The sequence below is a fragment of the Rhinopithecus roxellana genome, chromosome 5, assembly GCF_007565055.1.
Source record: "Rhinopithecus roxellana isolate Shanxi Qingling chromosome 5, ASM756505v1, whole genome shotgun sequence".
NCBI lineage: Eukaryota > Metazoa > Chordata > Mammalia > Primates > Cercopithecidae > Rhinopithecus > Rhinopithecus roxellana.
The window spans coordinates 92,407,378-92,421,568 of NC_044553.1; the positions used below are offsets into that span (position 1 = coordinate 92,407,378).

The window sequence follows — 14,191 nt, forward strand, 5'->3', positions numbered from 1 at the left end:
CCACACAATTAATATTCCCTCTGGAATCGTAGGGCCTCTCTTTGAAAGAGCTGTCCAGTTTTCAGGCCACATTAGGTAATTTCCCGCCCAGCAGCGTGGTTTGGAAAGAATGTCGGTGTTTTCCTTCAGGTATAGGTGCCTGGGGGTCAGGGGGAGAGGGAAAGGCAAGGGGTGGAGTGGAAGGCGGGTGATCGACAGGGATAGAAACGGTGTCTCCTCCTCCCCCTGAATGCGAAATAGCCAATGAGGTGGCTCGGCCGGTCCAGCCCGGCCGCCACTGCCATATAGTATGCAGCAACCGGAGGAGTCACGTTGGGGGAACGGCAGAAAGCAGCTATCCGTTTACACTACTTTGCTCTAGCAGCTATCTTAATGGTGACTGCGTGGCCGGGGGGAAACCTGATCGGCCAGATCCAGCCGAAACCAGGAGGGAGGGAGTGGGCTTTCCGGAGGGGGAGAGGAGGGAGGGAGACGAAGAAGGAGGAGTAAGAGAGGGGGAAAGAAAGAGGAAAAGAGTGCGAGGGAGTGAGGGAGGGAGGAAAATAAACAACAAAAAATGTCCTCTTCCTCCCCCACCGGGCAGATCGCAAGTGCGGCGGACATCAAGCAGGAGAATGGGATGGAAAGCGCCTCGGAAGGGCAGGAGGTGCACCGAGAAGTGGCGGGGGGCGCGGCGGTGGGGCTGAGCCCCCCGGCTCCAGCCCCTTTTCCCCTGGAGCCGGGGGACGCCGCGACCGCTGCCGCCAGGGTGAGCGGAGAGGAAGGGGCAGTGGCGACGGCGGCGGCTGGAGCGGCGGCGGATCAGGTACAACTCCACTCGGAACTTCTGGGCAGGCACCACCACGCTGCCGCCGCCGCGCAGACCCCGCTGGCCTTCTCGCCCGACCACGTCGCCTGCGTGTGCGAGGCACTGCAGCAGGGGGGCAACCTGGACCGCCTGGCCCGGTTCCTGTGGTCCCTGCCCCAGAGCGACCTGCTACGTGGCAACGAGAGCCTGCTGAAGGCGCGGGCGCTCGTGGCCTTCCACCAGGGCATCTACCCCGAGCTCTACAGCATCCTCGAGAGCCACAGCTTCGAGTCGGCCAACCACCCGCTGCTGCAGCAGCTCTGGTACAAGGCGCGCTACACGGAGGCCGAGCGAGCCCGCGGCCGGCCGCTAGGAGCGGTGGACAAGTACCGGCTGCGCAGGAAATTCCCCCTGCCCCGCACCATCTGGGACGGCGAGGAGACGGTGTATTGTTTCAAGGAGAAGTCGCGCAACGCGCTCAAGGAGCTCTACAAGCAGAATCGCTACCCTTCGCCCGCCGAGAAGCGGCACCTGGCCAAGATCACCGGCCTCTCCCTCACCCAGGTCAGCAACTGGTTCAAGAACCGCCGGCAGCGCGATCGGAACCCCTCCGAGACCCAGTCCAAAAGGTGAGCGCCAACTTTCCTCCTCCTCCCCCTTCCTCTCCCCCACCCCCTTCCCAGCTTTCTTTTCCTCCAAGTGCTCGCAAACATGGCGCTTACCTTCCCCACCAGCCTGGTCCGGCTGCCCACCTCTCCCCGCCCCCCACCTCGCTCCCTGCCGGCGGAGGTGGGGGGCGGCGGTGGCGAAGGGCGGGGGAACCTCCCTCCTTACCCTCCCCCTCTCCCCCCAGAAGTTTCTGGTGGCCCGCCTAGGTCTCAGTCCCCGCCCCCACCTCGGCTGGTCACTGCTGCCCGGCTTCCCACCCCCATCCAGCTGGCTTTGAAGTTGCCACCCTCTCCCCGCTTCTGGCTGGGCTAAGGAAGCGAGTGTGGACGCCGGCACCGTAGCTCTCCCTGCCGCCCGAGGCCCGCAGAGGTTGCCGGCGCCGGCTGGGGTCTGCACCTCCGCGGGGTCACACCGGGCCTGGCGCGCGCTTACGCTCCCGGATCCCCAGGGTTCAGCCGCCCCCCGTGCCTGCGTTGGAGGTCGCGGTGGTTGCTCTGGAGGGAAGAGAGTGTTGTGGGGCTGGCGGCGAAGAAGGGGTCTCGGAACGTCGAGGTTTCATGTGACAGAGTTAATCATTCACCCTGCCCCTGTGGTTCCCTTCGCGGCCGCGGCAACGTGGGGTGCTGCTGCAGCTCGGCTCTGTCATGTTTTGAAACCTGATTCTGAACTCCTTAGGATCGGATTTCAGCGCAGCCGGGGTAGCAGGGCTGAAGGGCTGCTTCCTCCCTCGGCCCCCGAACGCTGCTTGACTCCCTCCCGGTACGGTAGTTACTGGTAGGGGGCAGGCTAGCTTACGGCGGGCGGCAGCAAAGGAGTGGGGGCGCTATTAGCGCCCCTCCTTGTGCTCCCACCCCACTGGGTTTGAGCTTTTTGCCTGGCAAGCTGTTTTCCCCCTCTGGTAGAAAATACCGGATTTTCCACCTCTTTTGTGCGTCCTCCCGAGTCAGACACTTGGTGTGTGCGTCTGTGTGTTTTGTTGGACGAAACAAAGTAAGGAGAAGGTCGCCTAAAGACCTGATGTCTCCAGCCCCGCGGGGATAGGAGAGAAAGAATCCAAAAGCAGCTCGAAGGTTCTGCTCAGGGAAGCAATCTGGAAGCCGGGGATCCAGCCCGCCTGGGCCAGGTGAAGGTGATAACCCAGCACATTCCAGAGCCGGTCTCAGCCCGCCCTTCCCGCTTCTGGGCCCCTGTGGGGGTCCGACGGCTTGGGCTCCGGCGTTCCTCGCCCAAGGCTGGGAGGCAGGCTCGGTGCTCTACTTGGCCCTCGCGGTAACCAAAACAAAACGTGCACCGGGATGTGCGTGCGCCTTCCGCAGATATGCGGAAAGGTCCAGAGAAGGCGCTTTGGTTACGCCGAAACACCTGCCCCGCGCCCACTAGAGGCCGCGGGTCCCGCGCTCGGGGACCAACGGAATCCGCAGGGCCGGGGCAGAGGGTGGGAAGGGGTCACCGCGAGCAGGCCAGCTGCCCCGCCGCCTCCGCTCGCGAGCCCGGCACGCTCCCTGGGACTCCCCCACGCCCCACTGCCGGCTTCTCCGTCCCCCCCACCCCATAAACTCCACACCCCCCGCCCCCGGCCCAGTTGCCTGGTTTAGGCCCCTCTCCGGATCTACCTCCCACCCGCACCCCCGGGTGAGTCACCCTCGCAGACGGCGACGGCGGCTCAGCCTCAGCTCGTAAATCAAAGCGCTTTCTGCGTTCCTGGCCCCGCAGCCCAAAGCCCGGGTAATCCCCTGCCCTCGGCATGAAAGCGAACCGACCGCCGGGCACTGCGGGGATGTCGGATCCTCTGCTGGGCAGCGCTTCCAAAACGCCTCTGTTCTGCTCTCCTTTGCTCTCCCTCGCAGCCTCAGACCAAATGAGAAACCCCCGCCACTACCCACCCCTCAACCCCGATTTGGTATTTCTCCCAAGTCAGAGAGCTGAGGAACAGGGCCCTGCCTGGAACAGAGGGACCAAGGACGTTGGGGAAGAGGTCTAATAGTTAAAAGGCCTCTGAGTGACCCACACCCTTTCCCTCCCACCTCACCAGGGCACTGGATGGTGTTTGTTAAATAGGCCCCTTTGGCTTCCTTTGGATTCAAAGGCGACTGCACGTAACTGTTCTTGGGTTGAAAGTGCCTTTTCCTACAGCAAGGACAGCCACTTTGTTGAATGAGAGAGTTGTCAGTCTGGTGGAGTAGAAGTTTGGGAGCAGGTGAGAAAACGATCTCTTGTTAACTAACTGACCAAAAAAGAAAAGCTGAACACTTCCCACCTCCTGCTCCTTTGGCAGTTTCATTTACCTCCAAGATAACACTAATCTGAATTGGTTTGAGGGGAGGGGAAGGAGTTCCTAAACAGGAAAGACTGACCACCTCATCTAAGGCGTTTTTTTCTATGGTGTCAGTAGCAGCGTATGTAACAGTAAGGAATAGCACTTCTGCACTGTAAAATCAAATATACTCTTCTGTAATGCTGAATTTACATCTTCCAGATTTCTGGACTTTCCCTGAATTTATTGTTATTTTAAATGATTGGGATCTGAGAGTTTATCTTCCCAGATTCTCTGGCTGGTCAGAATCTGCTGAAAGGCCTCTTAGTTTAAATAGGACTAGCAGACATCCTGCTGTGCTTTCCTTAAATACTGCCTTTAATGGATTTAGAAGCTGGTTTTCCAAACAAGTGGCACTATGTAGAATGTCATCCCCCTGACCTTCTGAACATCTTGATTTCCCCCTCCATACAGTGAGTCAGATGGCAACCCCAGCACTGAAGATGAATCCAGCAAGGGACATGAGGATTTATCTCCTCACCCACTCTCCAGTTCATCTGATGGCATCACCAACCTCAGCCTTTCCAGTCATATGGAGCCAGTATATATGCAACAAATTGGAAATGCTAAGATATCATTAAGCTCTTCTGGAGTTCTGTTGAATGGAAGCTTGGTACCTGCAAGTACTTCACCTGTCTTCCTTAATGGAAATTCTTTTATTCAGGGACCCAGTGGAGTTATCCTTAATGGATTAAATGTGGGAAATACACAGGCAGTGGCATTGAACCCACCAAAAATGTCATCAAACATTGTGAGCAATGGTGTATCCATGACTGACATACTGGGGTCTACCTCCCAGGATGTGAAGGAATTCAAAGTCCTCCCGAGTTCTGCTAACTCAGCAGCCACCACGTCCTACAGCCCCAGTGTCCCTGTCTCATTCCCAGGCCTGATACCCAGCAATGAGGTGAAAAGAGAAGGCATTCAAACAGTGGCTTCCCAAGATGGGGGTTCTGTAGTGACTTTTACTACACCAGTGCAAATTAACCAGTATGGCATTGTCCAGATCCCCAATTCCGGCACAAACAGCCAGTTCCTTAATGGGAGCATTGGATTCTCTCCACTGCAGCTGCCCGCTGTGTCCGTGGCAGCTTCACAAGGTAACAACCTCATTTGGTACCTTAATGCACCAGCAAATGTGTTCATCAGTTGCTGTAAGTGACGCATTTGGTGATAGCTATAATTGATGTTTCTGTTCAGGTACTTTATTAGCTGCCGAAGTTATAGAATAGCCTTGATGTGATTCTCCTCTTTCACAATACCCATGTAATATCCAACTTGCTTTATTCCCTTGCATCACGAGGATGGGCTTTTATTTTACTAACAACTGAATGGAAAAATACAGTTCATAGCAAGTCCTGCCAGTTCTACAATTACAGAAATATGATAAGTCAATCAGTGCTTACAAAATAACTCACTGCTTGGCATTTTAATATTAAAAATTAATAAAATTGATAAGAACACAAAATTAGTCTAGCAGTTGGTAAGAATGCATACACGTTACCTAAGCATTATTTATTTGACCAAAAAATGTTTTAGAAGAACAAGCTAAAAAGACTGGATCAATTATGTTTGAATCCTGTTCCTCCTATAATGAAGACTGACAGACCTAAAAGAAAATCAGAGGAATATGCCATTGGATTTCTATTGCTCAGCATATATACTCACCCCCTAAATGTGTGGGTTTATTTATGAAGATAATAGTAAGCCTTATTTTATAGGTTTGTGGCTTTACTAACAGCAGTCTTCCAGAGAAAGCACTTAAATGAAATTCAGGAAAACTGAGGCTGATATATTAGTTCTTCACTGACTTCAAGCAAGCCTGGATCCTCTATGTCATTTTCTCTTTAAAGAAATAGAAATGGTTAGAATTTGGCAGTGGAGTTTGCATAATCCCTTGAATTCAGGGGTGGTAGATGTTAATGCATGTTTGCCTTCTTGTAGGCACATCTGAAAATCCAGATTTTTACAAAACCAAAGTAGTAATTGTTGGCTTTAAAAGTCTGCTTCCTATAAGATGGTTTTACGCCCCCCCAAAAAATATCAATTTATGCACAACTGTCTTGTTACCACAACTATGGTCTATGTCAGCTTGTTGAAGGAATTAATGGAAAAATTGTTCTAAATTTCATTCTGTATGTTTGCATTTCTTTAGGCAAAATGGTAGTAAAACAAGACAGTCCTGCAGCATACTATTCAGTTCATCATTGTTCCAAGTTATGGAAAGAGTTAAGCTAAGTTACTATCCAACATAGGGCAAAAATATGAAAACCACAGGGAAAGCCAAAATGCTTAGTTTGATAATAATGTGGATCTAACACCTTTTCTCTCGTTTGGAAAATTTCCAAAGAGGTCACATTTTAAAGGCAACAAATTTGAGCAGAAAGAATAAGTTATATATGTTGGGGGAGGAGAAAAGCAGAAATACTTTTAATTGTGTAATCTAGAAGATCACTGCCATAGAAAATTCTTATGAACTAATAGCTAAGTTTTTTAATGGAACATTTAATAGTAATAAGAATAGCATTTTCAGTTAAAATAACTAAGATCAAATAACAAGGCTGTCAATCCTTAGACCGCCTGGGTGAGTTGAAGGATAAGTTTAACCAGATAAGTTTAATCCAGCAAGCAACATCTCTACATGGTAGTTAGGTATTGAGGTTCTTAATATAGCATTTTGGGGTTTCAGTTTTTTCTCACAGATACTGAGCCATTCTTTAAAATGTCTAGACAAGATAGATTTATCTTTCTATAGTTGGGATTTATGTGGAAAAGTAGAATATCTACATCTTTTACTCACTTTACAGTCTGAGCAACTAAGATGATGATGATGATGATGATGATGATGATGATGATTTTTTTATTATTATTATTATTTTTTTTTTTGGGCAGAGAGTCATTTTGTCAGCCAGGCTGGAGTACAGTGGCGTGATCTTGGCTCACTGCAACCTCCGCCTCCCGGGTTCAAATGATTATCCTGCCTCAACCTCCCTAGTAGCTGGGACTACAGGCGTGCATCACCACGCCTGGCTAATCTTTGTATGTTTGACAGAGACAGGGTTTGGCCACGTTGGCCAGGCTGGTCTTGAACTCCTGTGATCTGCCCACCTCAGCCTCCCAAAGTACTGGGATTACAGGCATGAGCCACAGCGCCCGGCCTGATTTTTTTCTTATCATTACAAAGTAATGCTTTGTACCTATATAGTTTTTCAGTTGGATTTTTTATCTAAAAATTATTGTTCAATTTTTACTTCAGTTGTAGTTATGCTCAAAAATCAAATTTTAGATCAAATCCTCTTTTCTTTTATATATGTTATAATTTCTACAAATTCAGAAGTATTTATATTCAGTAGCAGTTGGGGAAAAATGTTGCATGTAATTATGCTATTTATGGCTCTATAAAAAGATAACTAATCATTTTGTTCATGCATACACTGGCAAACAATTTCATAAACACACACACACAACAAACTAAACATCTATTTGAGATGTTTTTTGCCACAAATCAGCTGCCTACAAGAATTTTAGAGGCCAGGCACGGTGGCTCACACCTGTAATCCCAGCACTTTGGGAGGCTGAGGTGGGTGGATCACCTGAGGTCAGGAGTTCGAGACCAGCTTAACTAACACGGTGAAATCCCGTCTCTACTAAAAATAAAAAAACTAGCCGGGCATGGTGGCACATGCCTGTAATCCCAGCTACTTGGGATGTTGAGGCAGGAGAATCGCTTGAACCCTGGAGGTGGTGGTTGCAGTGAGCTGAGATCACGCCACTGCACTCCAGCCTAGGCAACAAGAGCAAAACCCCGTATCTAAAAATAAATAAATAAAAAATAAAAATAAGAATTTAAAAGCATACTTAAGTTGAAGTCAGTGCTTTCAAATAAAAGCAGTTTTTTCATATGTGTGGTCTGAAACAGAAATGTATGTTAGAGAATAACTGAAACACACCTAGAAATGTTTTTCTTAACACCAGTATTTCTGTGATTAAACTTTCTAGTTAAATGTTTTAAAAGGGTTCACATACAGTGTTTTCCTTTTACTTGAAGACATTCCTTTGCATTAAAAATACTTGGAAGACATAAACAGCCCTGTGGCACTGATTTATCGATAGAGGTGATAATATAATGACAATATTCTAATACTTCAGGAAGGAAGATGTTTTCAGTGAATTAATTACCTTTAACATTGGGCTGCTCTCTCAAAAAAGTACTTTACTGAGGCCAGATGTGGTGTCACACCTGTAATTCCAACACTTTGGGAGGCCGAGGCAGGAGGATCACTTGAGCCCAGGAATTCCAGACCAGCCTGGGCAATATAGTGAGACCTCATCTCTACAAAAATTTTTTTAAAATTGGCCAGGCGTGGTGGCTAATGCCTGTAATCCCAGCACTTTGGGAGGCCGAGGTGGGTGGATCACGAGGTCGAGAGTTCGAGACCAGCCTGACCAACATGGTGAAGCCCCGTCTCTACCAAAAATACAAAAATTAGCCAGGCTTGATGGTGCTTGCCTGTAATCCCAGCTACTCAGGAGGCTGAGTCAGGAGAATTGCTTGAACCCAGGAAGCGGAGGTTGCAGTGAGCCAAGATTGCGCCTCTGCACTCCAGCCTGGGTGACAGAGCGAGACTCCGTCTCAAAAAAAAAAAAAATTTTTTTTTTAATTAGCTGGGCATGGTAGTGCGTGCCTGTAGTCCTAGCTACTTGGGAGGCTGAGGTGGGAGGGATTGCTTGGGCTCAGGAGATGGAGGCTGCAGTGAGCCACGTTCATATAATCCCAGCACTTTGGGAGGCCAAGGCTGGCAGATAACTTGAACTCAAGAGTTCGAGAACAGCCTGGCCAACATGGTGAAACCTGGTCTCTACTACAAATACAAAAATTAGACAGGCATGGTGACGTGCGTCTGTAATCCCAGCTACTCAGAGGTTGAGGCAGGAGAATTACCTGGGAGGCAGAGGTTGCAGTGAGCAGAAATTGCACCACTGCACTCCAGCCTGGGTGACAGAGCAAGACTCTGTCTCAAAAAAAAAGTTTACTGAACATCTAATTCAAGATGAGGATAAACGGCCCACCTATCACAAAAGTCCCCCCAAATCCACCTTTCCTTCAGTGACCATATTTGAGGTCCTAGATTATCAAATTGCCATCATCTCATGCCTATGTAAGGAATCAGGAAAAAAGGGGTTTTATTTGATGGTAGTAGGGGATCTAATTCATCTACATTGCCTGAGTGATCTGATTTGAACATCTCAGCTTTCTACTTAACATTTCTTTTTCTACTTCTGGTCTCTATAGACCATTATAGTAAGAGCCTCAAAAGATACAAACCTTTTAGAGAAGCATTAGCTCTGATCCTTTATGTTAATCTGTATTTTAAAAAGCACATTTCATATTACCATTAATTGTTCCCATTACTACAACACTGAAAATTCAGAACTGGCACAACAAAAGGCAAAAATAGCTTTTGAATGTTTTGTTGACATTACTTTATGGCTAGTTTGGTGAAAGTTTGCAACTTGTCTGTACAGGTTTATATGGTTAAGTTTTAAGCCCCAGGTAACTCATTTTATGTGGTATGTTCTACACTGCCGTTTATTTATATTTTATGTCAGTTACTGAGCAGTCAGTCCTGAATGAAGGCATTTCATTTTGCATTTGTGTTTTCTAATTCTAACTGGCAGAGCTAGCAATAACTATCAACTAATTGAGAGATGTCAAGTTACTAGTGATGAAACAGAAACTTGACTGAATCAGAACCTGGAAAAGATTTTTTTTTTTTTCACACTTGGCTTCTAACTAGTAGTTCTCAATCCCCCTTGGTCATCAGAATTACTTGGGAAGGTGGGTACTCTAGAAGCCCAATCCCCACCATTACTCAATATACCCGTGTAACAAACATGCACAAATGTCCCTGAATCTAATTTTTTTTTTTTTTTTTTTAAAGAAAGAGAAATAGGCCGGGCGCTGTGGCTTGTGCCTGTAATCCCAGCACTTTGGGAGGCTGAGGTGGGTGGATCACAAGGTCAAAGGATGGGGACTATCCTGGCCAACCTGGTGAAACCCCGTCTCTACTAAAAATACAAAAATTAGCTGGATGTGGTGGCACATGCCTGTAGTCACAGCTACTCGGGAGGCTGAGGCAAGAGAGTCGCTTGAACCCAGGAGGCAGAGGTTGCAATGAGCCGAGATCGCTCCACTGCACTCCAGCCTGGCGACAGAGTGAGACTCCGTCTCAAAAAAAAAAAAAAAAGAAAAGAAATAATAAGCAACAGAACCTTTAACATGTTCTATCCTCAAGACCATTGGAGGTCATGAGACATAAAAAGTAAAGGTTTGGAAATCACTGTTTTCTAAGAGGCTGATGAAAGATGGGGAAACAGGCATACCTGCGACTCAGGAATGCAAGTAGTTTTTTTGGCTGTGTTATGGTTAAACATAAAATAAAAGATGTCTCTATACAAAAATATATATATATATATTTACTTGGAGAGGTAAAAACATGTTCTAAGATGTACTAAGTTATACTTTCAAGGAGTAGAGCCTGGGAATCTGTAGTTTTAAGTGCTCAAGGTAATTCTGAACCAGAATTGGGCTAAATTATTGTATGGAAGTGTTGTTGCTTCTTTATAGATACTGTAGCTGAGAAAAAACCATGTGTGTGTAACTTTTTTTCTTTCCCTGTCACTTCCATCAATGATAATCAGTACTTTATTTTTTCTAGGTAATATCTCAGTAAGTTCAAGCACTTCAGATGGGAGCACATTTACAAGTGAGTCTGCCACAGTTCAGCAAGGAAAGGTTTTCTTGAGCTCTCTTGCTCCCAGTGCAGTGGTATACACGGTTCCTAATACAAGCCAGACTATAGGATCTGTGAAACAGGAAGGCTTGGAGAGGAGCCTGGTATTTTCTCAGTTGATGCCTGTCAATCAGAATGCACAAGTAAATGCAAACCTGTCTTCTGAAAACATCTCGGGGAGTGGCCTCCATCCACTGGCCTCCTCATTAGTTAATGTATCTCCAACTCACAATTTTTCTCTCAGTCCCCCTACATTACTAAATCCCACTGAGCTAAACCATGACATTGCCGATAGCCAACCAATGTCTGCACCGGTGGCAAGCAAATCTACTGTGACATCTGTCAGCAACACTAACTATGCAACTCTTCAGAACTGCTCCCTTATTACTGGTCAAGACCTATTGTCAGTCCCTATGACTCAAGCTGCCCTTGGGGAAATAGTTCCTACAGCTGAAGATCAGGTAGGTCACCCCTCCCCAGCAGTACAGCAGGATTTTGTCCAAGAACATCGTTTGGTTCTGCAATCGGTAGCTAACATGAAAGAGAATTTCTTACCAAATTCTGAGAGCAAAGCAACCAGTAGCTTAATGATGCTGGACTCTAAATCCAAGTATGTCTTAGATGGCATGGTTGATACTGTCTGTGAAGACCTGGACACAGACAAAAAAGAACTTGCCAAGCTCCAGACTGTCCAGCTGGATGAAGATATGCAAGACTTATAAACTCTATTTCCTCCTCACCTCTTTTTGGCATCAGCGGCAAATCTTTTCATGAAGCCCCAAGGACACAAAACATTTTCGCATTTAAAGGAAAACACTCTAGTTTTGCAAGTATATGCATACAAGAGACTGTAGATTGATCTGCATGAAGATCACAGTTAAGTATACAGAAGTAGAACTGCATTATTGCAGCCTTTTTGTTCACTTATAAATGTTCTCTTTTAAATAGATGGAGACAAAGGAACAAGGTGAAATGTATCAAGTCAAAGTGAATCATTTGGTTGACTCTATAATTCTAAGGTCAAAATGGAACTTGATAGTTTTTTAAATTAAAAAATGTGTACACCTAACATAGAAAATTAAAGATAGCTGCAGACCATTAGAAATAATACAATTGTTTTTGTTTACTTTTACTCCATGGGCATTGAAAAGGTTAAGAAACATAAATGGTACATATTTTTAAAGTTAAGTAGCATGCATAGATATATGCACACACACCTCTTTTTCAGCATTTTTTGAGAAAGTCTTGGGTTAAGTCTCAACATATTTCCAAATGTGATTTCTAATAGCTCAGTGTGGCTGAGAAAGTGCGGAACTCCACTAAAAACTCTGAAACTTCAGTATGAATGTAAATATATCAGTTCTGTAAGCAGGATTTCAGTAATTACAGTGAATTTTATTTATACTATATATGTTTCTCTTCAGGCGCTATGAACTGAAAAATATGTTTTCTTACTGTTTAATTTATTTTTATTGTTTGAACAGGAAGTGAACATAGTTGTTTCCAACAAAGTTTTACTTTTTGTAGGATTTTAAAAATAATGATTTTTACCAGGAATCTATTAAGGTCAATATTAATAACACTGAAACAGGAAATCTAACTCCCAATATTGGAATTTTGGTACTTTTTTTCACATCCTTGTTCTTTAATTAGCAACTCTGATTCATTTAAATATGTTTTTTATAGAATTGTATGTGCCTTTTTACCTTGTGGCCTTTTTATTAGTAGTAAGGTACAGAAGTGTCAACAGAAGCACTGATGGTTCTTTTCTACTATCTAACAGGGTTAATTTCACCACAAAATTGCTTTAAATCTGAAGAACTTAAGTTTCACTAAATATTATATATGGTATTTATCACACAGATGGATAAACAACTAATTATTGTTGATGCTTTACAAGGAAAATAAGTTATAAATACCATGTAAAATTGATTATACAGGCTGTGAAAAGCATTTTAAAGGAGAGAAAATATGTAAATTCTGTCGAGCAAGACTCTGTACTGTTGAAACGTGGTTCCAAAGGTTTTGGATCAGTGGCTACACTCTGACACATGGCTGTTGTTTTGGATCAGTGGCTACACTCTGACACATGGCTGTTGTTTTGGATCAGTGGCTACACTCGACACATGGCTGTTGTTTTGGATCAGTGGCTACACTCTGACACATGGCTGTTGTTTTGGATCAGTGGCTACACTCTGACACATGGCTGTTGTTTTGGATCAGTGGCTACACTCTGACACATGGGTGTTTTTTGGGTCAGTGGCTATACTCTGACACATGGCTGTTGTTTTGGATCAGTGGCTACACTGACATGGCTGTTGTTTTGGATCAGTGGCTACACTCTGACACATGGCTGTTGTTTTGGATCAGCGGCTACACTCTGACACATGGCTGTTTTGGATCTGTGGCTACACTCTGACACATGACTATTGTTTTGAATCAGTGGCTACACTCTGACACATTACTTGTTTTGGATCAGTGGCTACACTCTGACACATGACTGTTTTGGATCAGTGGCTACACTCTGACACATGACTTGTTTTGGATCAGTGGCTACACTCTGACACATGACTGTTGTTTTGGATCAGTGGCTACACTCTGACACATGGCTCTTGTTTTAGATCAGTGGCTACAATCTGACACATGACTGTTGTTTTGGATCAGTGGCTACCCTCTGACACGTGGCTGTTGTTTGCACTATATTATTGTGTCTTCTTTAAAAGTCAATGTTTTGGGTTTCTGTAAGAAGCTTGTTTACTAATGTAAGCTGTGGCTGTAGTTTTATCAAGACTCTGAACACAAGATGTAACAATGCAAATAAATGTATGTAGTGAGTAAAGTTACTCTCTAGTCTCTGAAAAGCAAAAAAAAAGTGAAAAAATAATTTCTTCAGATATAACTTAAAGTTGTTGAACATAAAGATGTTAGATATTAGCACATCCTGCTTTTTTAATTTTTAGTTTTTAGTTTATTTTATTTTATTTTTTGGGGGGGGACAGAGTCTCGCTCTGTCGCCCAGGCTGGAGTGCAGTGGTGTGATCTCAGCTCACTGCAAGCTCTGCCTCCCAGGTTCACGCCATTCTCCTGCGTCAGCAACCTCGGCTCACTGCAAGCTCTGCCACCCGAGTTCACGGCATTCTCCTGCCTCAGCCTCCCAAGTAGCTGGGACTACAGGCACCTGCCACCACACCTGGCTAATTTTTTGTATTTTTAGTAGAGACAGGGTTTCGTGTTAGCCACGATGGTCTCGATCTCCTGACCTCATGATCCACCTGCCTTGGCCTCCCAAAGTGCTGGCATTACAGGTGTGAGCCACCGAGCCTGGCCACATCTTGCTTTTTTTTATGATCGGAGCAAAGGGCCCACTCTGGTTCTCTACATGTCAATCAATCAAGCATGTTGAATAAGGGACATAGAGGATTTAACTTTTGTTATCATAAATGAAACTTGCAGGCATATATGAAGAACCCTATGAAGAATTCCTCTCCCATCATTTTTTATAGAATTGGTGAATGTTCCTAAACTGCTGAAGCTAGATGTTTTCTGTTTTGTTTTACAAAGTCAGGTGTTTTAGAGTTCTTTTCCACTCTACTACAACTTATAGAGCTTGTTTTTCCTTTGGGTGTG

General features: G+C 45.6%; 1 protein-coding gene across 2 annotated transcripts; it reads left to right on the forward strand.

Annotated features, from left to right (window-relative positions):
- Positions 1 to 288: 288 nt before the first annotated feature.
- On the forward strand, positions 289 to 12,430 carry SIX4 (SIX homeobox 4). Of its 2 annotated transcripts, XM_010354639.1 has the most exons (4): positions 289 to 375; positions 584 to 1,416; positions 4,185 to 4,870; positions 10,490 to 12,430. In XM_010354639.1, the coding sequence occupies exons 1-4, from the start codon at positions 373 to 375 to the stop codon at positions 11,284 to 11,286; spliced, it is 2,319 nt and encodes a 772-aa protein (XP_010352941.1). In that variant the 5' UTR covers positions 289 to 372; the 3' UTR covers positions 11,287 to 12,430. The 2 variants fall into 2 exon arrangements, with proteins under 2 accessions (XP_010352941.1, XP_010352940.1); XM_010354638.2 differs by lacking the exon at positions 289 to 375 and having other exon boundaries at positions 492 to 1,416.
- The last annotated feature ends 1,761 nt before the right edge of the window (positions 12,431 to 14,191 follow it).